The 27640-nt window shown below is 55.6% G+C and overlaps 2 protein-coding genes across 4 annotated transcripts; both read left to right on the forward strand.

The window, feature by feature from the left end:
- Positions 1-9676: 9676 nt before the first annotated feature.
- FANCE (FA complementation group E) lies at positions 9677-22890 on the forward strand. 3 transcript variants are annotated; one of them, XM_062186006.1, is made up of 11 exons: positions 9986-10069; positions 11765-13352; positions 13821-14439; positions 14984-15028; positions 15418-15486; positions 15734-15877; positions 16481-16604; positions 16780-16858; positions 18053-18119; positions 19724-19849; positions 22354-22890. In XM_062186006.1, the coding sequence occupies exons 3-11, from the start codon at positions 13867-13869 to the stop codon at positions 22453-22455; spliced, it is 1329 nt and encodes a 442-aa protein (XP_062041990.1). In that variant the 5' UTR covers positions 9986-10069; positions 11765-13352; positions 13821-13866; the 3' UTR covers positions 22456-22890. The 3 variants fall into 3 exon arrangements, with proteins under 3 accessions (XP_062041987.1, XP_062041990.1, XP_062041988.1); XM_062186003.1 differs by lacking the exon at positions 11765-13352 and having other exon boundaries at positions 9677-10069; XM_062186004.1 differs by lacking the exon at positions 9986-10069 and having other exon boundaries at positions 10114-13352.
- A 1085-nt stretch (positions 22891-23975) lies between these two features.
- On the forward strand, positions 23976-26237 carry RPL10A (ribosomal protein L10a). Its single transcript, XM_062186007.1, has 6 exons — positions 23976-24017; positions 24260-24334; positions 24434-24514; positions 24883-25031; positions 25631-25803; positions 26035-26237. The coding sequence occupies exons 1-6, from the start codon at positions 24013-24015 to the stop codon at positions 26203-26205; spliced, it is 654 nt and encodes a 217-aa protein (XP_062041991.1). The 5' UTR covers positions 23976-24012; the 3' UTR covers positions 26206-26237.
- Positions 26238-27640: the final 1403 nt, after the last annotated feature.

Consider the following 27640-nt stretch of genomic DNA (forward strand, 5'->3'; position numbering starts at 1 on the left):
GGGATGTGGGCACTGCAGGCAGTGGCTTAACTCACTGTAGCACAGTGCTGGCCCCACCAAAGATTATATTAATTTATTTTATTTATTTTTTAAAAATGTATTTATTTATTTGAAAGTCAGAGTTAGAGGGCTTTCATCCACTGGTTCAGTCCCTAAATGGCCACAATGATCAGGGTTGGGCCAGGCCAAAGCCAGGAGCTAGGAGCTTCTTCCTGGTCTCCCACGTGGTTTCAGGGGCCCAAGCACTTGGGCCATCTTCCTATGCTTTCCCAGGTGCATTAGCAGGGAGCTGGATTGGAGGTGGGGCAGCTGGGGTTTGAACCAGAGCCCATATGGGATGCTGGCATTGCAGATGGCAGGTTTTCCTGCTATAACACAGCGCCTAATTTTTTTTTTTTCATTCTAAATCCTTCTTTGCCAAGGCTTGCGATTTGCTGAGATTTTTGAAGGCTGTGTTCAGTGCCCCCAGTCTCAGAATTTGGCCTCAGTCTTCCTGTGGGGGCTTTTCCATTTTTCCAGACTCTGCAGTGAGGAGAGTTACAAAGCTCTGATAGCCAGGGACACCCCTGGGCTGGGGCAGGCTGTAGCTCTGTGGAACAGCTAAGTCCCCGGGACTTCTTCTTCTTCTTCTTTTTTTTTTTTTTTTTTTTTAAGATTTATTTATTTATTTATTTGGAAGGCAGAGTGACAGAGACAGACAGAGCAAAAAAAAAAAAGAGATCTCCCATCTGCAAGTTCACTCTCCAAATGGCTGACAACAGCCAGGGCTGAGATAGGCAGGGGCTCAAGCACCAAGGCCATCCCTGGCTGTTTTCCCAGGCGCATTAGCAGGGAGCTGGATCAGAAGCAGAGTAGCTGGGACTTGAACTGGTGCTGTGCTATGGGATGCCTGTGTCACGTGTGGCGGCTTAAACCACAACAATAGCCCCAGTATTTCAGGCTACACTTCATGTCCTGTGGTGAGCTTGTTCCACGAGCAGCTAACCAGAAATGGCAGGAGAACAGGAGGGGTTTGACTAAATACATTACTTTTTAAAGGTATTCAGTGGCATCTAATACCAGGGAGATCTAACATGTAATACTATCTGGTTAAAAAAAAAATGAGGGGCCAGCATTGTGGAATAGTGGGCAAAGCTGCTGCCTGCAATGCCAGCATCCCATAAGGATGTCAGTTCAAGTCCTGGCTGTTCCTCTTCTGATCCAGCTCCCTGCTGATGCACCTGGGAAGGCTGTAGGAGATGGCCCAAGTCTTTGGGCCCCTGTACACATGAGGAAACCCAGAAGAAGCTCCTAGCTTCTGGCTTTGGTGTGGCCTAGCCCTGGCCATTGTGACCATTTTGGGAGTGAACCAGGGGGTGGAAGATCTCTCTGTATAATTGTGCCTTTCAAATGAATAAATCTTTTTTAAAAAATGAACAGATACAAACAAATTTTGAAATCCAAGGAATACTAGATGCCTTCAAAATTCATGAGAGGGACCAGTGCCATGGCTCACTTGGTTAATCCTCCATCTGTGGCACCGGCATCCCATATGGGCGCCGGGTTCTAGTCCCGGTTGCTCCTCTTCCAGTCCAGCTCTCTGCCGTGGCCCAGGAAGGCAGTGGAGGATGACCCAGGTGCTTGGGTCCCTGTACCCACATGGGAGACCAGGAAGAAGTACCTGGTTTCTGGCCTCAGATTGGTGCCGCACCGGCCGTGGCAGTCATTTGGGGAGTGAACCAAAAAAGGAAGACCTTTCTCTCTGTCTCTCTCACTGTCTATAACTCTACCTGTCAAATAAAAAAAAAAAAAAAGTTCATGAGAAATCTGTATTATGAATAAACTATGGATCCGCGTTGTGGCGTAGCAGGTAAAACTTCCACCTACGATGCTGGCATCCCATATGGGTGCCACTTTGTGCCCTGGCTGCTCCATTTTCAATTCAGCTCCCTGCTAACAGCCTGGGGAAAGCAGCGGAGGATGGCCCAAGTGCTGCCACCCATGTGGGAGACCCAGATGAAGCTCTGGCTCCTGGCTTCAGCCTGGCCCAGCCCTGGCCATCAAGGAGTGAATCAGCAGGTGGAAGATTTCTCTCTGTAACTCTGATTTCTTCCTTCCTTCCTTCCTTCCTTCCTTCCTTCCTTCCTTCCTTCCTTTCTTTCTTTTTATTTGAAAGGCAGAGATACATAGAGAGAAGGAGAGAGAGAGAGGTCTTCCATCCACTGGTTCACTCCCCAAATGGCTACAATGGTCAGGGCTGGGCCAATCCAAAGCCAGGAGCCAGGAGATTCTTCCAGGTCTCCCACATGGGTGCAGGGGTCCAAGCACTTGGGCCATCCTCCGCTGCCTTCCCAGATACATTAGCAGGAAGCTGGATCAAAAGTGGAGCAGGCAGGACTTGAACCGGTGCCCATGTGGAATGCTGGTGCTGCAGGCAGAGGCTTAACCTATGCCACAATGCTGTCCCCAACTCTGACTTTCAAATAAATAAATATTTAAGGAGAAAAAGAAAAAAACTATGTACATATTTCAAACTTTTCTTGCTGTGAAAGAAACATCTTTTTAATTCCATTTTCCAAAAAATATGAACGGATGCTATTGTTTTACATAATTATCTCTTCTTAAATGCCTGGTGTATTGAATTTTCTCCTAATATTTTTTTTTTGACAGGTAGAGTTAGACAGTGATAGAGAGACAGAGAGAAAGGTCTTCCTTTTTCCCTTGGTTCACCCCCTATATGGCCACTACGGCCCGCCAATCCGAAGCCAGGAGCCAGGTGCTTCCTCCTGGTCTCCCATGCGGTGCAGGGCCCAAGCACTTGGGCCATCCTCCACCGCACTCCCGGGCCACAGCAGAGAGCTGGCCTGGAAGAGGGGCAACCGGGACAGAATCCGGCACCCCAACTGGGACTAGAACCTGGGATGCCGGCGCCGCAGGCGAAAGATTAGCCAAGTGAGCCGCAGCACCAGACTCTTTTTTTTTTTTTTTTTTAAATTTTTTTTGACAGGCAGAGTGGACAGTCGAGAGAGAGACAGAGAGAAAGGTCTTCCTCTGCCGTTGGTTCACCCTCCAATGGCCGCCGCGGTAGGCGCGCTGCGGCTGGCGCACCGCGCTGATCCGATGGCAGGAGCCAGGTGCTTCTCCTGGTCTCCCATGGGGTGCAGGGCCCAAGGACTTGGGCCATCCTCCACTGCACTCCCTGGCCACAGCAGAGAGCTGGCCTGGAAGAGGGGCAACCGGGACAGGATCGGTGCCCCGACCGGGACTAGAACCCGGTGTGCCGGCGCCGCAAGGCGGCGGATTAGCCTAGTGAGCCACGGCGCCGGCCCAGACTCTTAATATTTTTATTCTCATTGGTGTTTTATTGATCATCATAGTTCCTGTAACAACAATATTTGTGAAGCGAATACAATTTTTTCTAGAACTAGTTATTAGTATTACTCAGTTGATCAAAGCAACTTAAATACACATTAACGGTTAATTACTAAATAGCAAAAAACTTTCTTTAAAAATCTGCTTCTGAGCTAGGAGCTTTTCCTTTTCCCCCAGAAGCTCATGTATCCTTGGATAAATATTACTTAATTGTTAGAATGAGACAGGCTCAAGGCCAACTCCCTTTCTATTTTTAATCTTTGTACACACATGCACTCGGGAAATCTTGTTGACATAAACAGGTGCACAGAAATGATAGGTGTTTTGCTGTTGTAGGATCGCTCGAGTTGTTTTCTTAATTTCCTCTGATAAATGCCAGAAATTACACAGTGGTCTGTTGTCACAACGAGCTGTTGAGTGACCTTGCGCTCGACACCGGCCCTCAGCAGTGCCACTAAAAGCAGCAGTCACCGCCGTTGAGGGCACCTTAGTAGGGACTATGATTGTACTGGTATGTGTCACCAGCACCTCCGCAGCCTCCCTGCCTGGAGGAAGCCCCCACCCTGCAGTCACCCTGTTGTCAGTGCCGTGGGCCCTGTCCCAGCCTGCACTGCTCGTGGTCCTTCATGCCCTTGCTGCGGGGCCTGGAGCCGGGCAGGGCTGGATCCTGTCTTTATTTCAAGTCTGCTATTTCCTTCATTGTGGGTTTTTTTGGCATGAGTTTTGGTCTTTTGAAATACTGCCCTAAAATAGTATTTCTCCCATGTACTTAGCTTTTCTGGCATTCCCTGAAATTGCATGTCCGAGGCGAGTGCCTCACTCACCTGCCCCGGTCCCAAGTGCCGGGCTACCTCACGGGGGCGGGGACAAAGGAGCATGAGACTAACCGCCCGGCTCCTTCAGCAGGGAGATCCTCAGGTACCTGTCACCAGCCTTCCCTCCCGCTGCCTGCTTCTGGGCCAGTGCCCTGCCCTTGGACACCACCTGGGAAAGGGGTGGGAGCCACTGCCCTGCAGACCCTCGCCGCGGACTGGGTCAGCCTGGGTTCTCGCGGGACGAGGATTCAGCCTCTGTCCCTGTCCCCGCTGCCGTGGCCACCTCCCGAGGGAGCTCCAGGCGAGGTGGGGGGCTGCATGACAAGCACAGAGTTGCCCCCACCTCCTTCCTGTCCATTGCCCGGCCCAGACCTGGACACATAGTAAACTCACACACACCTGCCCCGCTCGCCTCTGCCCCCTCTCCTCCACCTCCCTCCCACCTGACTGTCAGCAGCCACGGGGTGGTGACGGTGATGACCACAGCAGTGACAACAACTCACGGGTACTCAGGGCCTGCCGTGTGCCAGGTGCTCCAGCTGCTCCCTCTACGTGTGACACAGCCCCATGACACGGGTGCTGTCGTCATCCCCACTTCACAAACAAGGAGACTGAGGCAAGGCCACCAAGAAGTAGAGGGGTGCCTGGCAGAGCCAGATGCATAATCTGGGGGAGTCCTCTGTGACTATACAGGGCTCTACCCTTCAAAAGAGATTTATTTATTTGAAAGGCAAAGCGACAGAGAGAGGTAGAGAGAGAAAGATTATCCATCTACTGGTTCACTCCCCAAATGGCCATAACAGCCAGGAGCCTGAAAGTCCATCCGGGTCTCCCAGGAGGATGGGGGAGGGGGGGGCGGGGGCTGAGCACTCAGACCATCTCCTGCTGTTTTCCCGGGTACATTAGCAGGGAGCTGGATGGGAAGCAGAGCAGGTAGCCGTCACACCAGAGCTCATGTGGGATGCTAGCTTCGCAAGTGGCGGCTTAACCGGCTGCCTTTGGAGTCGACCCTGGTACCAGAATTTGAGCCCAGAATTCTGCCTCTAGAACCCTGGAGGGAGTCATCACTGTGCCTAACTGAGCGCCTGGGAGGAGCGGACGTCACTGCTTCCTGTCTGAGGGAGGAAACCAAGTATTAGATGAGTTACTCACGCAGGTTCCCCAGGGCCAAGTCAGGAGCCTGCTTCCTCTCACTGATCACACAAGCTGTCTCTCGAGAGAACACAAAGGCAGGAACTGAAATAGGGCTCCGAATGACCCAGACACTGTCTTGGCCACTTGGTCTTCGGGGCCCGCCAGAGGGCGTCGAGCCGCCACTTTGCCACTGGGGATCTTCCCCAAGTCCCTTCTCCCCGCTCGGTTCTGAGTCCCAGGGTGAGCTGGCTCTGAGCCCTGTGCCTCACTCTCCTCTTTCCCTTGCCACTATCGACATCCGTGGCCTGGAGGCCCCCTGCGGTGGGACCACCTGTCACCCTGCCAGGGCCCCAGCTGGAACTGACCTCCACCCAGGGTCTTGGGCTTCTGGAACACAGCCACAGAGGCACGGAGAGTCTCCCTCCCCTGGGAGTCTGCAGGAGGTAGCAGGTGGAAGGGACAGACACCTGCTCAGAGGCCCTGCAGAAACCATGGCCTTGCAGCCCGCTGCTGCTCACCCCAGGGCTCGTGCCCGTGATGCAGACAGGGACAGCCAGGAACGGCCCCAACCTCCTCACTGACCAGCGCCACCAGGCCAGGCTCCAGGCCCTGGCAAGGCCCCTACCCTCCTCCCTTTGATGCTATGGCTAAAGTTGAGTCGAGGGCAGACATTTGGCGGTGTTTAAGATACCTCTTGGGGACACATACACACATTCTGGAGTGCCCAGGTTAGAATCCTGGCTCCACTTTAATTTTTTTAAAACATTCATTCATTTATTTGAAAGTCAGAGTTAACACAGAGAGAGGAAAAGACACACAGAAAGAAAGAGAGATCTTCCATTTATTGGTTCATGCTCCCAAGTGGCTGCAACAGCCAGGGCTGGCCAAGACGAAGCCAGGAGCCAGGAACTTCTTCTGGGTCTCCCACGTGTGTGCGGGGGCTCAAGGACTTGGGCCATCTTCCACTGCTTTCCCAGGCCACTAGCAAGGAGCTGGATCAGAAGAGGAGCAGCCGGAACATGGACCAGAGCCTATATGGGATACCGGTGCTGCAGCCAGAGGTTTTACCTGCTACGCCACAATGCTGGCCCCTTGGCTCCACTTCTGATTCCAGCTTCCTGCTAAGGTGCACTTTTGGAGCTATCAGGTGATGGCTCAAGTGCTTTGGTCCCTGCCACTCACATGGCAGACCTGGACTGAATTTCTGGCTCCTGGCTTTGGCCTGGCCCAGCCCTGTGGGCACTGGGGAGCAAACCTGATCTCTCTCTGTTTATCTCTATGTATCTCTCTGCCTTTCAAATAAAATGAAAATTAATACAAAAATTTTTTAAATTAGTGAAAAAGAGGAAAAGAGGTCCCCTGGACCACTGCTGGCCCATATGGACACTGCAAGAATTATAGGAGGGTTTCCTTAAGACACTTTACTGCCATCTGCTGGAAGACAGTGGAAACAAACGGGGCATCTGCACTGACACTAGCGGTGCCTGCCTAGATACGGTGCACTGGTGCTGTGTGCAACCTGCACTGCCTTATGTGTGAGCCTCAGGTGCTCCTCGTTCCTGGGGAAACCAGGCTTTCAGGGATGGTCTCCTCTTCCGCCCTCTCACAGCCGGATCTGCTGCGGGTTCTTCACGCAGAGCAGCAGCTGCTGCCCCTCAAATCTGATTGCATCCACCTGTGCCTGCATCCCGCTAAGGTCCTGGCCTCTGGTCCTCCCCAGCCTGGGAGAACATAGCTGGCCTCTGGGAGCGAGGGGTCACAGCAGGCACATGGGGCAGAGGAGGCCGCGGGACACAGCTTCTAATAAATGTCTGTGACAAACGTGACCCCTGTGTCTGGTGTCTGTGACGTCAGCAGTGTGTGTAGCTGCAGCACCTCTATGCTAGCTGCAGCCGCCCACCTGGTGTGCGAGCCCTCGGTTCCCCTGCTCCTGGGCAGCCGGGGTTGCAGCCGATGGGTTTCCACTGCTTTCTCTCTCTCCTCCCAGGTGCAGGGCTCAGCGTCTTCCCCAGGGAGCAGTCAGAGGACCGTGTGTTCTTCAGGGACTATGCCCTGAGCAGGACCTTCTGGGGCTCAGAACTCAGCAAGATGCTGTGGCAGCCAAGATCAAGGTGAAGAAGAGGGGCTGGGGGTGCTATGTGATAGATCTTTCTCTTCATGCGCTTGATGGGGACAAGAGTACAAGTCCTCCACCCCAGGGAAGTGCCCCAGGGACACAGTGGGGGACACGGGTGGGATGGAGGACTCCCAGGAAGGAAGTGTTCTTGCCCTCTTGCCAGGGCCTTGTTTTTTTTTTTTTTTTTAATAGTTAGTTATTGAAAAGTAGAATTACAGACAGCGTGGGAGGGGGAGAGACAGAGAGAGAGAGATTTTCCATCTGCTGGTTCATTTCCCAAATGTCCATAACAGTCGGGGGTGGGCCAAGTCGAAGCCAGGAGCTTCTTCTGGGTTTCCCATGTGGGTGGCAGGGGTGCAGAGCTTCAGCCATCTTCTGCTGCTTTCCCAGGTGCATTGGCAGGGAGCTGGATTGGAAGTGCAGCAGCTGGGACTCCAACAGGCGCCCTTATGGGGTGCTGGCACTGCAGACTGCAGTTTAACCCGCTATGCCACAGCACCAGCCCCAGGTTGTTTTTTTTTTTTTTTTAAGATTTATTTACTTATTTATTTGAAAGAGTTACAGAGACAGACACACACACACACACAGAGCTCTTCCATTTGCTGGTTCACTCCCCAAATGACTGCAATGACAGGGGCTGGGCCAGGCTGAAGCCAGGAGCCAGGATCTTCACCCAGGTCTCCCACATGAGTGCAGGGTCCCGAACACTTGGGCCATCCTCCGCTGCTTTCCCAGTCCCGTTAGCAGGGAGCTGGATTGGAAGTGGAGCAGCTGGGACTTGAACTGGGGCCCATATGGGATGCCAGTGCTGCAGGTGGCAGCTTACTTAACCTGCTCTACCACAGCCCCGGCCCCAGGGATTCTGGTGATCCACATGTTCCCAGCCTCCCTTTAATTGGTCAGCGACATCGCGTCTTTTAATGACAGTGAAGTGGGCTTCGGTCAGTCTGGCGGTGGTTGCTTTGCTCAGGGCCTGGGGTTCCCAGGCGAACCCTCAGGACAAGAGCCGCTCGCCAGGGTGCTATCTACATGGGAGACGAGTGACCTCGTGAGCCTTGTGATCAGGGACCCTGTGGGGCCGGCTCTACCACTCCCTCTCTTCAGTGAGCTAATCTTAGTAAAAAGGGGGCAAAGCAACTTTACACTTAGGGAGAGAGACTAGGGGACTGTGGGAAACGAGGACCTGAGAGTATCTAGGATCTGCATCAGAGACACGGGATATGGCCTAGTTTCACTGCTAATGCAGGCCCTGGGAGGCAGTGCTGATGGCTCAAGAAACTGGGTTCCTGCCACCCACGTGGGAGACCCGGATTGAGTTCCCAGGCATTGCAGGCATTAATGAAGTGAATGGGGGCTCTCTCTCTTAAAAATTTTTTTAAAAAGATTTATCTGTTTTGAAAAAGTTACAGAGAGAGTGGAAGAGACCTTCCATTTGCTGGTTCACTCCCCAGATGGCTGCAAAGGCCAGGGCTGGGCCAGGCAGAAGCCAGGAGCTTCTTCCAGTCTCCTACATGGGTGCAGGGGCTCATGGACTTAGGCCATCTTCTACTGCTTTCCCAGGCCATTAGCAGGGAGCAGGATCGGAAGTGGAACAGCCAATACAGGAACCGGCGCCCAGTCTCCTACATGGGTGCAGGGGCTCATGGACTTCAGCCATCTTCTACTGCTTTCCCAGGCCATTAGCAGGGAGCAGGATCGGAAGTGGAACAGCCAATACAGGAACCGGCGCCCATATGGGATGCTGGCATTGCAGGCGGCAGCTTTACCTGCTATGTCCCTCAAATTATTTTTAATTAAATGGCTTTGGTTATACAGATGGCACTGAGCTTTACTGCAATCCCATTCTCAGGGATATGTGGACATCCAATAATATTTCTGGTGAGGACGGAAACTCAAACGATGACAGTCTTTGGCCTATGAAAAAGCTGAAGCTAAGTGGGCTGTTAAGTTGTGGTCAAGCCTTATCGCAAAGCCTATGATTTACAAGCAACACGGGCATCAGCTAAAAGTTAGGACATTTTTGACCCCTGGCATCCATTCTGTCCACTACTTCGGAAGTGATGGAGGTGGCGGCTTTGGGTCAGTTCCCGAGGGTCCGCCCCTCACGAAGCCCCGCCCCACTCAGGGCTAACCCCGCCCAGGGCACGCCCATCGTGGCCCCGCCCCCTCTGCCCGGGACCGTTCTTGACCCCGCCCTTTCCGGCCTCGCACCCCGCCTCCCGCGCCGGCCCCGCCTCCTGCTTCCACTCTTCCCCTCAGGACCGCGCGCCGGGGGCTCCGGCCGGCAGTGGCCGGCTGGGGCGGGCACCCGGAAGTGAGGCGTCGTTGTGGCGGGCGGTAGAGGGGTTCACCGTGGGCTCCTCGGTTTTCCCCACCCAGAGCGGAGGCGGCGCGGCCTGGACATGGCGACCCCAGACGCGGCCGCCGCTGCGGCGGCTGAGGGCGCGGGGCCGGACCCCTGGGCGCGGCTGGAGGCCCCCGCCCGCCTGCTGCTGCGGGCGCTGCAGGCGGGGCCCGAGGGCGCGCGGCGCGGCCTCGGGGTGCTGCGGGCGCTGCGCCGCCGCGGCGGGGAGCCCCTCTGCTGGGGCGGCTTCCTCGAGGCGCTGTGCCGGGAGGAGCCGGTCGCGCAGGGGCCTGCCGGCCGCCTGGAACTGTAAGTCCCCCACGGTCACGGGAGGCGGGGACCGCCGCCCTGCCGGGCGGATGGTTCGGCGCGGCCAGCAGGTGCGCGCGGCGGCCCCGGGTGACAGAGGACGCACGCCCTCCGCGGGCGGAAGCGTGGGGTGTTAAGGCGGGGTCGAGCGATTTGATCGCATGCTTTCAGCTAGAAAAAACTCGAGCATCTACCTCCCGTGTAGGTATGCTTATGTATAAAAGGTACACGTGTGTTAACATATGCACATCATAGGGGCTGGCGCTGTGACGCAGCGGGTTAAAGCCCTGGCCTGAAGCGCAGGCATCCCATATGGGTGCCGGTTCTGGTCCCGACTGCTCCACTTCCAATCCAGCTCCCTGCTATGGCCTGGGAAAGCAGTAGAGGATGGCCCAAGTCCTTGGGCCCCTGCACCCGCTTGGGAGACCCGGAAGAAGCTCCTGGCTCCTGGCTTTGAATCAGCCCAGCTTCGGTCATTGTGGCGTGAACCAGCGGATGGAAGACCTCTGTGGCTCCGTCTTTCAAATAAATGGAATAAATCTTTATAAAAAAAAAAAAGTACATCATAGAATGCACAAAAATGGTTACAACATTTAAAAGATGGGATAAACGGCTAAGCCTGCTGGCTTCATCCAGTTCCTTTTTGAAACATAATAACTTAAGGCAAGAGCACTTTTTTTATTTTTAAGATTCATTATGTTACTTGAAAGGTAGAAAGAGAGCCAGCAGGAAAGACAGAGGTCTTCCGTCCACTGGCTCACTCCCCAGATGGCCGCAGTGGCAAAGCCAGGAGCTTCATCTGGTCTCCCACCTGCGTGTTGGGGCCCAGGTCCTTGGGCCATCTTCTGCTGTTTTCCCAGGCACATTAGCAGGGAGCTGATTGGAAGTGGCACAGCCAGGAGCAGCCAGGCCTGGAATCCACAGCCATATGGGATGCAGTGGTCCCAGACGGGGGCTTAGCCTTTTCTGCCACAGCAATGACACGACACGTCAGTTTCCTTAATACTCACAGGATTGTTGACTGTGAGTCTGTATGTCAGCGTTCTGGATGACTTTGAGTTTATTTGTTTGTTTTTAAAGATTTACTTATTTCTTTGAGAGACAGTTACAGAGAGAGAGGGAGAAACAGAGAGAGAGATCTTCCATCTGCTGGTTCACTCCCCAGATGGCCACAACCACCAGGGTGAGCCAGGTGGAAGCCAGGAGCTTCATCCGGTCTCCCACACGGATAGCAGGGGCCCAAATTCTCGGGCCATCTGCACTGCTTTTTGAGTTTGGTGTTTTAAATACCTCTGCGGGCAGACAGCTTCTGCCAGGAGCAGAGGTGCTGTTGGGTTGTGCTCCCACTACTAGCGTTGTCTGCAGTTTCTTGGCAGGCTCCTTTGAAGCGACACGTCGACTTCATTAGAACAGATGACAGGGCATCCATACATGCCCCTGACTAGCATAGTTGACCGAAATACACAGAAAGTGGCCAAGGAGCGAGGGAGGTGCACCTGCAGCCCCTCGAGGTGCAGGCCGTCCTGCTCTTTTTGGATACCCCTCCCCAAGCACTGAGCTGGAGACTGGTGTAGGAAGTCCAGTCTGTATGGGAAACATTAGTAATGCTTAATTTCTCAGGTTTTAGACAAATAAGTGGAAGTAGACGTTCTGTTATGTTCTTCACATACTGTATTTTGAATTTCTTTCTTTCAGCGGATGGGTCAGGAGGACGTGTCCAAATCCCCAACTTGAAGGCTTTTGAAATTTTTGTTCAGGGGGCTGGCTTTGTGGAGCAGTGGTTTAAGCCACCACCTGCAATGCCAGCGTACCATATGAGTGCCAGTTTGAGTCCCAGTTGCTCCACTTCCCATCCAGCTCCCTGCTAATGTGCCTTGGAAAGCAGTGAAAGTCCTTGAGCCCCTGCGACTCATGTGGGAGACCAGGATGATGCTCCTGGTGCCTGGCTTCCACCTGGCTCAGCCCTGACTGTTGGGGCCATTTGAGGAGTGAACCAGTGGACCAAAGATCTCTCTCCCTCTCTCTCTGTAACTCTTTCAAATAAATAAGTCTTTTAAAAAAATGTTTATCCAGTTGTCTGCTTTATCTGGATAGAGTAAGGGTAAGGTGGGTTGCTTAAACTGGGGCCCTTGAATAGAACATGGACTTCCTTTGTAATCCGAGGTATTTGATGTAATTCACTTTAACACTCTTGCTGTGATAAAGGGTGTGGGGCCCTAAAACGGTTAAGAACCCTTGTTGCAAGCTGGGTCTTCCCTTTCAGCCACCAAATACCTTCCCATCTCCCTCACATAGTATCTGTTTTGCATAAAGAAGTAGAGTTTGTGTGTTTCTCTCACATCCCAAGTGCCTCTGGGTGATGCACCGTCACGTTGGCAGGAGCTGAGGCATGGTGGATGGTGGGCTTGATGGCGCCATGACACTGCCACACGGAACCTCAGGTCACACGGGCTCTGGGTTCTTGTTAGCAAAATTCCGGACGGCCATGTGTTGCAAGGTGCGCCTCTACAGCACTAGGAAGTAGTGCTGAGTAGAGAATGCTGGGTGCTTGTAGGAGGGAGTCTTCATTCTCTTCTTACTTCTGAGGCTCCGAAACAGCCTCTGTCCCCTCTGCCTCCCCCTTGGCTGCTGGGACTACCGCTGGGAAGCCTGAAGTGACAATGAAGGTTATGATCTGATCGCCTGTTTCCAGCTCCACTTCCTCTGTGAGGCTTGCTCACAGGGAGTTAGTTCATCCACTGAGTGTGTGCCCTGGGCCTTTGCTGGGCTGGTGCTCTGCTGAGTACTGGGACACAGAGGAAGGAGACACTGCCTCTGCCTTCCGGGAGCCCATGGTTCGGTGAAAGGATCCTCAGAGCTGAACAGATGAAGAACCCTGAGAATTCTGGGGCGGTGATTGCTAAGGGGCGGTCCCAGGGCCACCCACTAAACATTACTACTCAGTATCCTAGGGTATTATTTTTACCTAAAATCTGGAAATGACTTTTACATAAAAGAACTTGAAAAGGAGCCAGCGTTGTGGTGTACAGTGCTGGCATCCCATATGGGCGCCGGTTCAAGTCCCGGCTGCTCCACTTCGATCCAGCTCTCTGCTGTGGCCTGGGAAAGCAGTAGAAGATGGCCCGAGTCCTTGGGCCCCTGCACCCCTGTGCGAGACCTGGAAGAAGCTTCTGGCTCCTGGCTTCAGATTGGTGCAGCTCCAGCCATTGCAACCAACTGGGGAGTGAACCAATGGATGGAAGACCTCTCTCTCTGCCTCTGCCTCTGCGACTCTGCCTTTCAAGTAAATAAATGTCTTTAAAAAAAAAAGATAAAAAAATCATAGATTTATTATACAGTAGGTTCCAATATGAATTCCTTTTTTTTTTTTTTTAAGATATATTTGTTTGAAAGAGTGACAGAGAGAGATAGAAAGATACCTTCCATCCACTGGGTCACTTAGCAGATGGCTACCACGGCTGGGGCTGTATTGGGAGCTCAGCAGCCAGGATTTGAACTGCTCTGCAATGAGATGCTGTCATTGCAAGTAGGAGCTTAACCCACCCGTGCCACAACACGACACCAGGCCACCTAACAGGAATTCTGGAGCTAAAATGCGTCAGAGAGGTCAAAGAGCAGGGCCTGGTGTTTTTAGATGCTCGGTACTCTCTCGTGCTGTCCCCAGCTCCATCCACATTGACCCTTGCAGGTCCTGCCTCCCAGCTCTACCCAGTCTGGTCTGATACGAACTTGCTCTCCCTCTGCCACCCAGGAAACCGCTGTTGCTACGATTGCCTCAGTTATGCCAGAAGAACCTGATGACCCTGCTGATGGCTGTCCGGCCGTCGCTGCCCGAAAGCGGGCTCCTCTCTGTGCTGCAGATTGCCCGGCAGGACTGCGTCTCGGACCCTGACGCCTGGCTCCAGGCCCTGGGAGAACTGCTGCGAAGGGATGTGGGGGTCGAGGCCTCTGGCCAGGGACCCTCCCCACTGTCTGACAGTTGCCAGAAACAGCTCCAAGGCCTGTGTGGGCGGCTGGGGCACGGGGGCAGGAGGTTGAAATTTCCCCAGGCACCAGACCCCAAGGAGGAAGAAGAGGAAGAGGACAGGGACTCCCAGCAGCGTGGGAAACGCAGGAAGGAGCCCGAGGAAGAGCCTGCCGCTTCTGATGGGGAGAGGGCCCCCAAAAGGTTGCGGTACTCAGAAAGGGAAGAAGAGGAGGAGGAGGAGGGGGGATCTGAGCACGAGTCACTGGAATCCTTGGCAGGTGGAGGAGTCGTGGTGCCGGTTGAGAGCCACTCTGGTGTGGGAGCTGAGAGCGGTGAGGCTAGCCGGAGCCCGGAAGACGTGCGGGGCCCTGCTGAGAGTTTGGAGTTGCCCAAAGCTGTCCAGGTACTGCGGTGGGGAGGCTGGGTTTGGAGTGATGCTTCAGGACTGGGGAAGACTGTTTGGGGTGCTGTTTCCCAGTGGGGTGGTTAGTCCGTGGAGCTGGGGGATGGAGTGGAGGGTGTTCAGCTTCTACTCCACACACTAGGGGTAGGGAGGGGAGCCATTAGAGGTGGAAACGCTCTAATGTGGGGTCAGAGGGTAAAGAGTACGGGGAGAGGCTCTGGAACTGCCCCCGGCCACCCCATCCTATGTGGAGAGGAGAATCATGCCAGCATCTGTCTGCCCTCCCAGCCCAAAGCCTCGCTCTACCCCGCTAGGGTTGGATGCACGACAGACAGCTTCAGACAGCTGGTCGCACATGGTCTTGCCTACTTTGGATTCTTACATGCTTTTTAAAACACAGGCTTCATGTTCTTGCTCTTTGCCCACCACCTCCCACTGACCAGGGGCCAGGGGAGGGTTGCATCTCAGGAAAAAGAGCCAGGCCAGGGCTTGGGGCATCATGGCTGGGGTGGGGACTTGGCATTGACTGGGCTCTCCTCCACAGGACCAGGTTCCCAGGCTGCAGCAGCTGCTGAAGACTTCTGGGAAGGTGACTGGCCCTCCCCTGCTCACCACAGCTTCCTTTTGCTTCTGCCCAGCCCTCAGCCATGCCCAGGGAGGCCCAGTGCAGTGAGCATGGGCTGGTGGGGGAGGCAGGGTTGGAGTGATCGCATCCTTGTGTGAGCATCCCAGAGCATACCTCACAAGTGGAGGCGGCTCCAGCTTCCGCAGGCCCAGGTGGCAGGTGATGCCTTCAGCCCGCTGTCACACACGTGGCTCATCACTGAAGCTTCCTTACGCAATGCATGCCTGTGCAGACCCCTCTCCTCCGATGGCCCCTTCCAGGATCTCTGCCTCTGCCCTTGCTGATGGAAGGGTGGCCTCGGCGACTTGTCACTAAGCCCTCTGCCAGCCCTGACGTAGGATTTGCCTCCCTAGGGATTGGAGGGGTTCGAGGACGCCCCCCCAATAGAGTTGCAGCTACTCCACGAATGTAGTCCTGACCAGGTAAGTCCAGAAAGCCATCCTGGCCTTGAGGTTACCACTGCGCTTCCCTGCCTTTTCCCATTTAAGTTAGTTTCCATACCTCGTGGGAGTTTTCTGGGGTCAGGGTGGTTTCTTTCAGCTCCCAGTCCCCTCTCCCAGGGCAGCTGTCAGCCTTTGCCTTGGAACGTCAGTGCCCTGCCCCAGCTGGCTTGTGACAGCCTGGCCGGGACAGACTGAGCATCCCAGCGCCTTCCTGCTGCTGTTGCAGGTGGACCTGCTGTGTGCCCAGCTGCAGCTCCCCCAGCTCTCCGACACGGGCGTCCTGCAGCTCTGCACCTGGCTGCTGGCCCTCTCCCCAGATCTTAGCCTCAGCAATGCGACTGTGCTGACCAGGAGCCTCTTTCTTGGACGGGTAGGTGCATCGCGAGGTACTGAGAGTGCCAGGGACAATGGGGAGAGCGTCCGAAGAGCCATCTGAAGGGGGTGCCTGGGAGAAGGGCTTCCCGGGCAGTCAAGGGTAAAGGATGCTCAGGGCTGGCATTGTGGATTGTGGTGTAACGGGTAAGCCGTCGCCTGCAATGCTGGCATCCCACATGGGTGCAGGTTCAGGTCCTGGCTGTTCCATTTCCAATCCAGCTCCCTGCTAATCTGCCTGGGAAGGCAACAGAAGATGGCCCAAGTCCCCACCTGGGAACCCTGGATGAACCTCCTGGCTCCTGGCTTCGGCTTGGCCCTGCCTTGGCCATTGAGGCCATTTGTAGATCTCTCTCTCTCTTTCTGTGTAACCCTGCCTTTAAAAAAAAAAAAAAAAAAAAGGATCCTGGCTCAAACAGCAGGTCACGGACCCCTGGACTTCCGTCCACCTTCATGGCATCTGATCTTTCCCCAAGACCCTTCCAACAGCTCACCAAGGAGCTTTCTGGGATTGGGAGCTGGGGAGCGTGGTGCGTGTCTTTCCCACTGGCTGGGTCCACATGCGTCCTTCAGGGCATTTCCCCTTCCCTGTCGGCTGCAGATCCTCTCCCTGACCTCCTCAGCCTCCCGCCTGCTCACGGCTGCCCTGACCGCCTTCTGTGCCAAGTATACCTACCCGTTCTGCAGAGCCCTCCTCGGCCCCGTGCTCCAGGCCTCAGGCACAGGTAATTCTGGAACTCTGCGGCCTTCACCCAGGGCGGCCCTGGGAGGAGTTCGGTGGGTAAAGGTGCCCGAGGCTTCCCTGCTGATGCCCCTACACCAGGCTGGTGTTCTGCCCCCAGCGCCATCTTTTCCTGCCATCTGCCCCCCAGACTTCTCCCCTCTGCCCTCCCCCACCAGGTGTAGCTCAAACAGAGTTGCTGTGTTGCCTTGTGAAGGACAAGTCCCTGGAGCCAGCCACACGGGTTCTAATGCTAGAGTGAGTGTGCAGCCCCCTTGCTGCCCCCATTCCCACCTTCTCCACTGGCCAGGCCTGCTCCTGGCACTCTGAGGTTGGAGATGGGCACCAGACTCCATGCCTCAAAGACAGGCCTCGGCACGGCCCATGTCCCCCTCCCTGTCACCGGAACCTGGCCCGGGCCTTCTACCTGCAGCCCGTGCACTTCCAGAGCCCAGGGCCCCAATCTTCCTAGCTCTGGCTCTGCAGAGTGTGGGACTCGTCCTGGGCCGGGTGCCCTAAGGACTGCAAGGCAGGGGCTGATGGGCCCTGCTGTGGGGCTGCCACAGCACAGCTGTTGACCGACATGGTTTCAGATCCCAGCCTTGCCGCTCATGTCAATGTGTGAGCTCAGACAACGTACTCGATTTCCCAGAGCTTCAGTTTTCTCATGGAAAAGGAGGGTGATACTTACTTTGTAGGTTCTTTCCGAGATCGTTTGATAGTACATGTAATGTATGCACACTCTTTGGCATCCAGTGAGTGCTCAGAATCGGTATGAAATTAGTGTTAAACTTGGCTGTTAAAATTGGGGAGTCAAGACACAGACGTGTGAGACAATCAATTCTGCTGAACACAGACGTGCAGTGCATCATGGGGAGTGTGAGCAGGGAACAGCCCCCGAATCATGCCAGCCCCCACTTGTCAAGCACTTCCTCTGCTTTGGATTCTCAGTCTTCATGCAGGGTTGTGACGCAGATGGAAAAACCCCTCAGAGAGGTACAGGGACTTGGCCAAGGGTCACACAGCCAGCAAGTGGTATCGCCTGGCGTCAGACCCAGGCCTGCGCACCCAAGGAGCCACAGCATGACTGGGGCACGCTGTCATTTCTGCCAAGGGGAGGGCCGTGCAGCTGAGCAGCGGGTGGGGTCCTGCAGGGAAGGCTCCCCTGCCTCCCCCTGCCTCCCCCTGGGTCTCCTTTGCCCGTCAGGATGCACTCTCGCCTCCTGGTTGTTTTTAGGGACCTTTGCACCTCTCACTACCAAATCCTTCCTTGTCAGCTCCTGGGGATCTTGGGGTTGCCATCTTCCTCGCACACCCTTGGGCTTTGCAGCAGAGGCCCTGCTGCTGGGGGTGGGGGGTGGGATCTGGGTGGGCTTCCCAGGGAATAGGAGCAGTAGATCCCCAGGCTTGGGTGCGAGTCCAGGCCTCACTCAGCCTGCCTCTGCTTTGCAGGCAAATCTTGGATCTGCCCTGGAAGGAGGAGACTTTCTTGGTGTTGCAGTCACTCTTGGAGCAACAGGTGAGCTGGCTGCCTTGGGGTAGAGTGCACCAAGAACAGCTGCAGGGCTGTGGAGGGCCACGGGGCTCCTGGGTTGAGTCCCTCAGGGGTGGAGGGGCAGGCTGGACAGCTGCCCTGCAGCGGGCACCCTGTAGCCGTGACAAGGCAGATAGCCGGGGCTTGACTGTAGGGTCCACCCGGTTCCACCTCTTCCCACCTGTGGGGCTTGGACGTGAGTTTTTTTTGGTGTGTGTCAGCTTTTTTTTTTGAATAGGTAAAAGATCATGTGTTTGTTTTTTAAGTTTACTTATTTATGGTCATCAACTTGAAAGGCAGAGAGACAGAGAGAGATGTCTTCCATCTGCTGGTTCACTCCCCAAATGCCTGCAAGAGCCAGGGTCAGGCCAAACTGAAGCCTGAAGCCAAGAGCTCAGAACTCCATTCAGGTCTCCCATGTGGGTGGCAGGGGCCTAAGCACTTGAACTGTCCTCTACTGCCTCCCAGGATGCACTAGCAGGAAACTGGACTGGAAGCAGAGTACCAGGGCCTGAACTAGCGCTCTCATAGGGGATGTGGTGCTTAAGCAATGGTGTAACCCACTGCACCACCACGCCCATCCCCATGTGTTCATAATATTTATTTATTTATTTTAAAGATTTATTTGAAAGAGTTACAGAGAGAGAGAAGGACAGACAGAAAGAAAGTTCTTCCATCTGCTGGTTCACTCTCCACATGGCCACAGTGACTGGGGCTGGGTCAGACCGAAACCATAAGCCAGGAGCTTCTTCCCAGTCTCCCACATGGATGGCAGGGGCCCAAGGACTCGGGCCATCTCCTGCTGCTTTCCCAGGCCATTAGCAGGGAGCTGGATTAGAAGTGGAGCAGCCGGGACTTGAACCAGGATACCGGTGCTGTAGGCGGCGGCTTCACCTGCTGCACCACAGTGCCGGCCCCATGCATTCATAATTTTAAAAGCTCAAAAGGATACAGTGAGGAAGAGTCCCCGTTTCTCCCCGAGCCGTGCAGATTCCCTTCCCCGGGCTAGCCAGTGCCAGCAGCTGCAGAGGAGCCCTCCCAGAGCTGCTGTGTCCCTCGGGGCTGTGACGCCAGGGCCAGGGCTCTGCACCCCGCCGCTTTTGCTTAGCAGGGGATTTGCCTCCCCTGTATCTGTCTTAGGTGAGCAGCCTCACTGCTCTACGTCTCAGTTTTCTCACCCAAACAAGGGGGGTTCTGCCAGAGCCTCCCCCAGATGCCAGGCAAAGCCCAAGTGAGCTCGTTGGTGTAAAGTGCCCAGCGGGGCCTGCTGCGCCATGGTTACACACTGCTGTTAGAGGGCGCTGGTGATTACGCAGGCCCCTCGCTCCTGTGTGTCTCTAACCACGGTTTCCTCTGGGTCCTCGTCTGAGCCTGAGCAGCAGTAGCTGCCATCCGCTAAGGCCCGCGTGTCTGCTCCTATGTGCGTGACATCAGCCTTTTTGCAGGGTTAGGTATCACGAGCCCCACTTTACCGATGTGGAAGCCGAGGCTCAGTCTGGAAGTGGGGGAGTCGGGAATTGAGTCCGGGGCCGGCAGGATGCGGAGCCCAGGGCCTTCTCCTAACGATGCTCCACCTCCCGATGTTGCAGGTGGCGATGACCCCCGAAAAGTTCAGCGTTCTGATGGAGAAGCTCTGTAAAGAGGGGCTGGCGGCCCCCGCCTCCATGGCCTGCGCCAAACTCATGCTGACGGTGATGACCAAGTACCAGGCCAGCGTGAGTGCTGACAGGGGCTGCTCTGGGCCTGCCCCGAGGGGCTGCAGATACGTTTGCCAGGGAGAAAACCCCGAGCTGTGTACCTGGGAAGACACACGGTCAGATGCAGGACTGGGGAATGGGCTTGCTTGTGAGTTCGTTTATGCAGCCAGCACCTCTTTGAGCCACGTGCTGTGCGGGCTGTTGGGAAATCAACAGTGACCATAATACAGTCCACTGCCCTTGAGACAGCCCTGTCCCTCAACTGCGGCCAGTGAGAGGGGAAAGGGATGGTAAGCAGGTATCTGTGATGTGTGCAGGAACCAGGTAAGAGGGGTGCACACGTGTTTCGTGGCAAAGGAAGAGGGGCTTCTTGTTTCTGGGTGGGAATTGGGACAGGCTTCCTGATGCTTATAGGGCGTGTGGTCGCCAAGGGTCCCATAATTATAGGGTGCATGGTCGCCAAGGGTCAGAGGTGGTGGAAGGGGCGTTCCAGGGAGAGCGTCCATGTGAGCAGTGGGTTTCTGGGGGACTTGCAAGGCATTACTGCGGGAGGGCCTAAAACAGAGAGTGGAGGGGTTGGGGATAAGGTCAGACTTCCACAGTTCTCATAGCTCGTGCTTCCGTAACTCCTGCTGGGGCTCAGGCTTGCTTCCAAACCCCTCACGTAGATGAACTTGCTGGCTTATTCTGTGAGTCAGCCCTATGAGAGATGCTGTTTTTAGCTGCATTAGGAAACTGGGATTCAGAGAGGTAAAAGCAACTTGCTTGGCGTCCCATGGCTGGGACTGGCAGCATTTTATGGAGGGCTCTGTGGGTGGTATGTTGGAGCTTTACCTTGAAGTCCAGGTGATCTTACCTGTTGGTTTCTTACCCTTTTCTTTCTTTCTTTCTTTCTTTCTTTTTTTTTTTTTTTTTTAAGATTTATTTATTTACTTGAAAGGCAGAGTTACAGAGAGGTAGAGAGGTAGAGAGAGAGAGAGAGGTCTTCCATCTGGCTGGTTCACTCCCCAAATGGCCACAACAGATGGTACTGGGCCAATCTGAAGCCATTAGCCAGGAGCTTCTTCTGGGTCTCCTGCGTGGGTGCAGGGGTCCAAGGACTTGGGCCATCCTCTACTACTTTCCCAGGCATAGCAGAGAGAGGGAGCAGAAGTGGAGCAGCTGGGACTTGAACTGTTTGCGCCATCTTCTGCTGCTTTCCCAGGCGCATTAGCAGGGAATTGGATTGGAAGTGGAGCAGCAGGGACTCCAGCAAGTACACATATGGGATGCCAGTACTGCAGGTAGAGGCTTAACCTTCTCCACAGCAGTGCCAACCTCTTGCCATTTTCTCTTAAAATTGTTCTTTAAAAATAGATTTGAGGGGCCGGTGCCATGGCACAGTAGGTTAATCCTCTGCCTGTGGTGCCAGCATCCCATGTGGGTGCCAATTCTAGTCCCAGCTGCTCCTCTTCTGATCCAGCTCTCTGCTATGGCCTGGGAAAGCAGTAGAAGATGGCCCAAGTCCTTGGGCCCCTGCACCTCCATGGGAGACTGGGAAGAAGCTCCTGGCTCCTGGCTTTGGATCGGTGCAGCTCCAAGCTGTTGCGGCCATTTGGGGAGTGAACCAGCAGATGGAAGACCTCTCTCTCTGCCTCTCTCCTTCACTGTCTGTAACTCTACCTCTCAAATAAACAAATCTTTTAAAAAAATATATTTGAAAAGTAGACAGAAATCTTCCATCTGGTGGTTCACCATCCCAGGTGTCCACAGCAGCTAGGGCTGGGCTGGGCCTAAGCCAGGAGTCGGGCTCTTCTGTGTCTCCCGTGTGGGTGGTGGGGACCCAAAGTAGTTGAGGCACCACCTGCTGCTTCCGAGGATGCGTAGTAGCGGGAAGCTGGAGTTGGAAGTGGAGCTGGGACTTGAGCCCAGGCACTGTGATACGAGATGTAGTGTCTTCACCACTGCACCAACAGCTCACCCCTTTGTACTCTCCTTGGAGGCCGGGAGGAATCCCAGGCCTGTGTGATGCTTTGGATCCAGAAAAGTCGACATGTGAACATGCATCTGATGCATAGTTTCAGGGGACTCCTGGACCCTTGGAGGCCCTAGAAGAAGGACATCCGATGTGAGAGGCATCAGAAGTGGCCTTGGATCCTCAGCCTGCCCAGTGACCGGCACATTTGCATTAAAAGAGGCCTCTGAGCTCTGTCAGAAGGCAGCCTGTACAGTGTGGCTTTGAACCTGTTTTCTCTTCTGTAGAGTGGGAGACTTGTAAGGTTTACTTGAATTAATGCACATACGAGTGAGGTGTGTGTGTGGTGCTGCCCCACAGAGAGCGCCCGGGAATTGTTGACCCTGTTTGGTGCGGCTGGCTTAGTGGGCCGCGTGCCTTCTGTTCGACTCCTGGTCCGTGGTTGGTTCATTGTGGGAAGCGATGAGGTTGGATGGCCCGGAGCCTCCTCTTCCTCCTTTCCCAAGCAGAGCCCACAGGGTAGTGGGAGAGGGGAAGGAGTTCTGACATTCTTCTTCCTTCTCCCCAGATCACAGAGACCCAGAAGCTGGGCCTGGCCACGGCCCTGGAATCCAACACCACCTTCCTGAGGAAGTCCCTGCAGGCTGCCCTGCGACATCTGGCCTCCTGACCGCCCACCAGGGGACCCCTGGCCTGGAGCCCCTCACCTGACTCCTGCAGGACGTGGCTGCGCTGACCCCTAGCCTCGGAAGAAGGCTGAGCCAGGCCTTCCCGGGGACCAGCTGCCTCCCTGCTCCAGGCTGCAGAGGCTGCCGGGAGAGCAGGGCCCTCCTCCTGGGCTGGAGCCGGATGAGCACTGTTTGCAAGGGCTGCTGGCCCCGGGCTCGCTTCTCATCACTTCTCGCTGTGGGCACAGAGACTGGGCCGCCGGCTTAGGTCAGCCCATTCAGGCCCAGGGTGGGCACAAGGCGCTCCAGGAGATAGCGTCCTGTGTGACAGCACACGTCTCCTGCTCAGGTGTATGTCTGACCATCAATGTTTCATGTGACTTGATAATAGTTTACCGATGGTATTTAATAAAAAGGATGGTATTTAATAAAATGTCTTATTAGAAGCTGTGCTGCCTTCCCATTATTCCTGGGTGTGTACTGAACCCCCTGCTGCCCACCCTCGCCCCCTGCCCAGTGACATGGGGCATCTTCTTGGTGGAAGCGGCAGTTATCAAGTTTCCTGAGTTCATCCAGATATGGTGTGTTGGCCAGACTATGTGTGATGTCACCCACCCCAGCTGCCTGTAGAGGGGATGGGAGAGGTTCTGGAGTTGGGGGAGGCTGAGGGCTCTGTGGGCTCTTGAGGTTTCCTGCGGGCTGAGAAGAGGAAGGGGGACCCACTTGGCAGATGACACTTCGTGAGTGTGCAGCACTGGGGATTTCTTTCACATCTGTTTACTTATTTTTTAAAGATTTATTTATTTGAAAGAGTTAGAGAGGTAGAGACACAGAGAGAGAAGCTTTCCATCCACTGGTTCACTCCCCAGATGGCAGCAATGGCCGGAGCTGAGCTGATCCGAAGCCAGGAGCTTCTTCTGGGTCTCCCACGTGGGTGCAGGGGCCAAGGCCTTGGACCATTTTCTGGGCCCTTTCCAGGCCATTAGCAGGGAGCTGGATCGGAAGTGGAGCAGCTGGGTCTCGAACTGGCACCCGCATGGGCCGGCGGCGGCTCGACCGCGTCGCCGCAGCGCGGGCCCGTCTGTATTTTCGTAGATTCAACCAGTAGATGTTATTGCAGCAACCAAAAATTTAAAGTGCTCAGCCCTGACCCCCTGCAGGCGTTGAGGGATGAGGAGCAGACAGCTTCCTTGGAAGCCATGAATCCCCGTGACAGCAAGTTGACGGGGGAGGGAGGGCAGTGTGCGGAGAGCGCCGGAACCGCACGCCGTCGGCGGCCAGCACGCGGCGGCTGTGACTGCAGAAGTTGGCCCCTGGACGCAGCTGGCGCGGACACTGCCCGGGTAGCGGACCTGCAGCCCCGCGGGTCCTAGCGCGGGTCCGGCGGCGAAGAGCGCGGCTGCGCCCTCCCGTGGCCGCCGGCGGCAGCGCTCCGCCGGGCTCGGGCTCTGGGGGGCGTAGGCCACAGCACAGGCAGTTCTCGCGAGAGCGAGAGCACTATTTGAGCGCATGCGCGAGACCGGCTACTCTCTTTTCCGGTTACCGCGGCGCGAGGAGCCATGAGGTAAGCGGCGATGGGTGATATCCGTATCCATCTGCGTTATTCAGGTGACCCCGCCGGGGGTGGTCCTCGCGCCGCCTCTCCCGGCGTTGCGTCTCTTGTTGGGCGCCGGCCTGCGGGTCTCCTCTGCTCCCGAGTCCGGCGCCCAGGAAAGGACGGAATCCTCGGCCCTAGGAACCCGGCTCGGTGACCGGAACCCCCGGAGGTGTCCCGGCGCTGAGCGCGCTCTGGCTTGTGTCCCGCAGCAGCAAAGTGTCTCGCGACACCCTGTACGAAGCGGTGCGGGAAGTCCTGCACGGGAACCAGCGCAAGCGCCGGAAGTAAGCACGGCCCCGGCCCCCACCCCGGGAAGGGCAGGCCGGGCCCCGGGAGGGGCGTCAGGGCCGCCGCCTGCTGACCTCGCGTCCTCTCTGCCCAAGGTTTCTGGAGACGGTGGAGCTGCAGATCAGCTTGAAGAATTATGACCCCCAGAAAGACAAACGCTTCTCGGGCACCGTCAGGTTGGCACCATCTCGCCCCACCCAGCCCTCAGGGCCCGCGCGCCCGCCTCCTCCCTTTGAGGCCCCGGCCGGGCCGAGCCGAGGCGGGCGCGTGCGCGGCTGATGCGCTCGGGTAGTTCAGACCCCCCTGCTCCGGGCAGGCGGGGCTGGACGGACCCCCACCCTGGGTCTTAAAACATGAGGGGAGGCGTGGGGAGGCCTCGGCCGAGCCCGCCGGCTAGTCTGAGAAGACAGGCTAGCTGCTGGTGACTGCACGCTCTGGGTAAGGCTCGGTGTCCGCTCTGGCCCCAGACCTCCCCTCCCCCCCCTTCACCTGCTTTTTTGGGGGTCCCGGGCAGGGCATGACCTGGCTGTCCCCGGAAACACAGGCTGAAGTCCACCCCCCGCCCCAAGTTCTCCGTGTGTGTCCTGGGCGACCAGCAGCACTGCGATGAGGCCAAGGCTGTGGACATCCCCCACATGGACATTGAGGCGCTCAAGAAGCTCAACAAGAACAAGAAGCTAGTCAAGAAGCTGGGTGAGGGCGCCGCGGGGGCTGATGGGAACGTGTTCCTGGGGTCCGGCAAAGCAGGCTGGAGTTAGATAGGAGAGGGGCTGTCGTGGCTGGCAGGCTAGCCTGAGGGTGGGTTTTCTTAATGTGCTGTGAGGCTTACATTTTAAAGAGATGGACCAGGCATTGGTTTTCATGTCAGCAAGTCGAGTGCCCAGGTGCTGGGGTGAGCTGTGAATTCAAGTTGGGCGTTGTGTTTCTTCCCGGTCTTGAGCCTGTGTGGGGCAGGCAGTGATTTCAGACTTGTACAGATAGGAAACGTGCCCTTGGTTGCAAAATGCCCAAACCCCACAGCCAGGACTAGTGCAGCCCTCAGCCTGGAGTGTGGGCCACAGCACCCATCGCGCCTGCAGTGCGTGGCTCTGGGTCAGCTCCCAGGAGCAGTAAAAGTGCCGAGGTTGCAGCTTAGCCCGGGGGACGAGCGCACAGGTGCGGGACGGTGTGTCCGGGTGGGGTGCAGAGGCTCAGAGTGGATTTCTGTGTTCGGAGCTGCTGTCTGTCCTGACCGGTTAGGAGGTCTGCCTCCGTGGACAGGTCCTAAGCATCCCATGGCTTCTCATTACCAGCCAAGAAGTATGACGCCTTTTTGGCCTCAGAGTCTCTGATTAAGCAGATCCCACGAATCCTGGGCCCAGGCCTAAATAAGGCTGGCAAGTTCCCCTCCCTGCTGACACACAATGAGAACATGGTGGCCAAAGTTGATGAGGTGAAGTCCACAATCAAGTTCCAGATGAAGAAGGTAAGAACTGTCGGGTGGAGGTGCAGAGTCTGGTTCAGGTTTTACCCAGTCGCTCAGCGTGGGAGCTGTTATGTTCCCTGGCCTGTACTTCTGTGGGTGCTTAGACAGTAAGGGCACTGACCAGGACTGGAATAACCTTGGTCGGCCCTCACCCTGAGCCCGAGCACAGCTGGTCACCGAGGGGGTTGGGCTGGCCGGCTGCCATGTGGACCGATCCTCCCGTTCCCCCAGGTGCTGTGTCTGGCTGTGGCAGTCGGCCACGTGAAGATGACAGACGACGAGCTTGTGTACAACATCCACCTGGCTGTCAACTTCCTGGTGTCACTGCTCAAGAAGAATTGGCAGAACGTCCGGGCCTTGTACATCAAGAGCACCATGGGCAAGCCCCAGCGCCTGTACTAAAGCACATGCTAATAAACACTGGTGCCACCGTCCGTCTACCTGTGGTTGGGGCTGAAGGGCTTCATGAGCTCACGGGGTGTCAGGGCTTTCTGTTCCTTGGTGAGGGATGGTCGGGCACTGCTGGTGGTAGGTGAACCTTGTCCTCTGCCATCAGTGTGCAGTCTTGTTTCATCTGTAGAGTGTGGTAGGGCTGCCCACCAGAGCTTTCAAGTAACCCTGAGGAGCCATGCCCCACTTCATCTACTGACGGGGAGAGGGGTGGGGCTTTATAATGAAGACACCAGTGGCCAGCTCTCCAGCTAAGCCCTGAAACATACGCACCATCCATCAGTGACGGGTCCTTAGGTGGGTTTGTGGGCCCTCTGTTGAATGCTGCAAGTCTTATTCTGGCTCGGGTCAGTAACAGTAGGTAGAATGTTCAGGATCGTGGGCAACAGAGCTCAAAATTGGGGTTGATGGGACCCAGCATTGAGTAGTTGGGTTACGGAACAGCCCTGCCCCAGGCAGACCCAGTACTGGAAAGGTGGGTTTTGGTGTGGAAAATGCCCATTAACTGGTCTTGGGAACTATCAGGTTAATCCAGGATGGCGGCTACATTCCCCAGCTTTGTGAATACTGAGTTCAGGGTCAGACCACTTTAGCTTTAGATTGGAACTTGGCTTTAAGGTAAGAGCTGTAGGCTGGGCCGGGTCCTGCGGCAGAGGTGACTAAGCCTTCACCTGCAGTACTGGGTCCACTTGGGGGAGACCAGGATGAGCCATTTGGGGAGTGAACCAGCCCATGAGCGATTTAAGAAGTATTTCTGCCTTTAAAGTTGTAATCTGCCAGGAGGAGCTGTGAATTTCAGTAGCTGAGGTATTCTAGGAGGGCGCATGGGGCTAAAAGGTGTGTGTTTTGCTGCACTTTAAAGGACCCTTGTGCAGCTGCAAGTTTACATACTGAAGCTAAAATAGGGTGTAGGTGATTCCCCTCCCCTTGGACTTTGCGTATTTCCTAAACACCGATATTTGCACTCCAGCTGGTGATTGGGTACAGTCTGCTAATGCACCCTCACACTGATGAGTATGGGCTGACTAGCCCTGGGCGGATAGAATTTGAGGCCTGGCTTGATGATGAACACATTTAGTCTCTAAATGTGATGGTTGGGTCAGCAGCCCCCTAGGAAAACAAGTTGTTGGACCTCTCAACCCCTAACAGGTGGCTCAGTTATCCACTGAGAGTCATCACCCCTCAAGGCCAGGATGACCAGCAGTAGCCATGGCACCCATGAAAAGGACTGCTTTAGCAGGGGCTCGAGCTGAGGCTAGAGCAGGAAATCTGGAGAAGCTCAGGCCAGTGCTGGGAGAAACGTGAGGAAACTGGGGGCTGAGGAAGGAGCACGGTGGGGGTGACACCAGGGCCTTGGAGGGGCACTGGCCACCTAAGGCTGTTCTAA

Source organism: Lepus europaeus, chromosome 3 (assembly GCF_033115175.1).
Source record: "Lepus europaeus isolate LE1 chromosome 3, mLepTim1.pri, whole genome shotgun sequence".
NCBI classification, from domain to species: domain Eukaryota; kingdom Metazoa; phylum Chordata; class Mammalia; order Lagomorpha; family Leporidae; genus Lepus; species Lepus europaeus.

What these genes read in the sequence shown, in the direction of transcription:
- FANCE (XM_062186003.1), top strand. Translation starts at nt 9,819, where the DNA reads ATGGCGACCCCAGACGCGGCCGCCGCTGCGGCGGCTGAGGGCGCGGGG. An exon ending in ACGAATGTAGTCCTGACCAG is followed by an intron (nt 15,487 to 15,733) that starts GTAAGTCCAGAA and finishes CTGCTGTTGCAG; the next exon opens with GTGGACCTGCTGTGTGCCCA. An exon ending in AGTCACTCTTGGAGCAACAG is followed by an intron (nt 18,120 to 19,723) that starts GTGAGCTGGCTG and finishes CCGATGTTGCAG; the next exon opens with GTGGCGATGACCCCCGAAAA.
- RPL10A (XM_062186007.1), top strand. An exon ending in AACCAGCGCAAGCGCCGGAA is followed by an intron (nt 24,335 to 24,433) that starts GTAAGCACGGCC and finishes TCTCTGCCCAAG; the next exon opens with GTTTCTGGAGACGGTGGAGC. An exon ending in GAAGCTAGTCAAGAAGCTGG is followed by an intron (nt 25,032 to 25,630) that starts GTGAGGGCGCCG and finishes TCTCATTACCAG; the next exon opens with CCAAGAAGTATGACGCCTTT.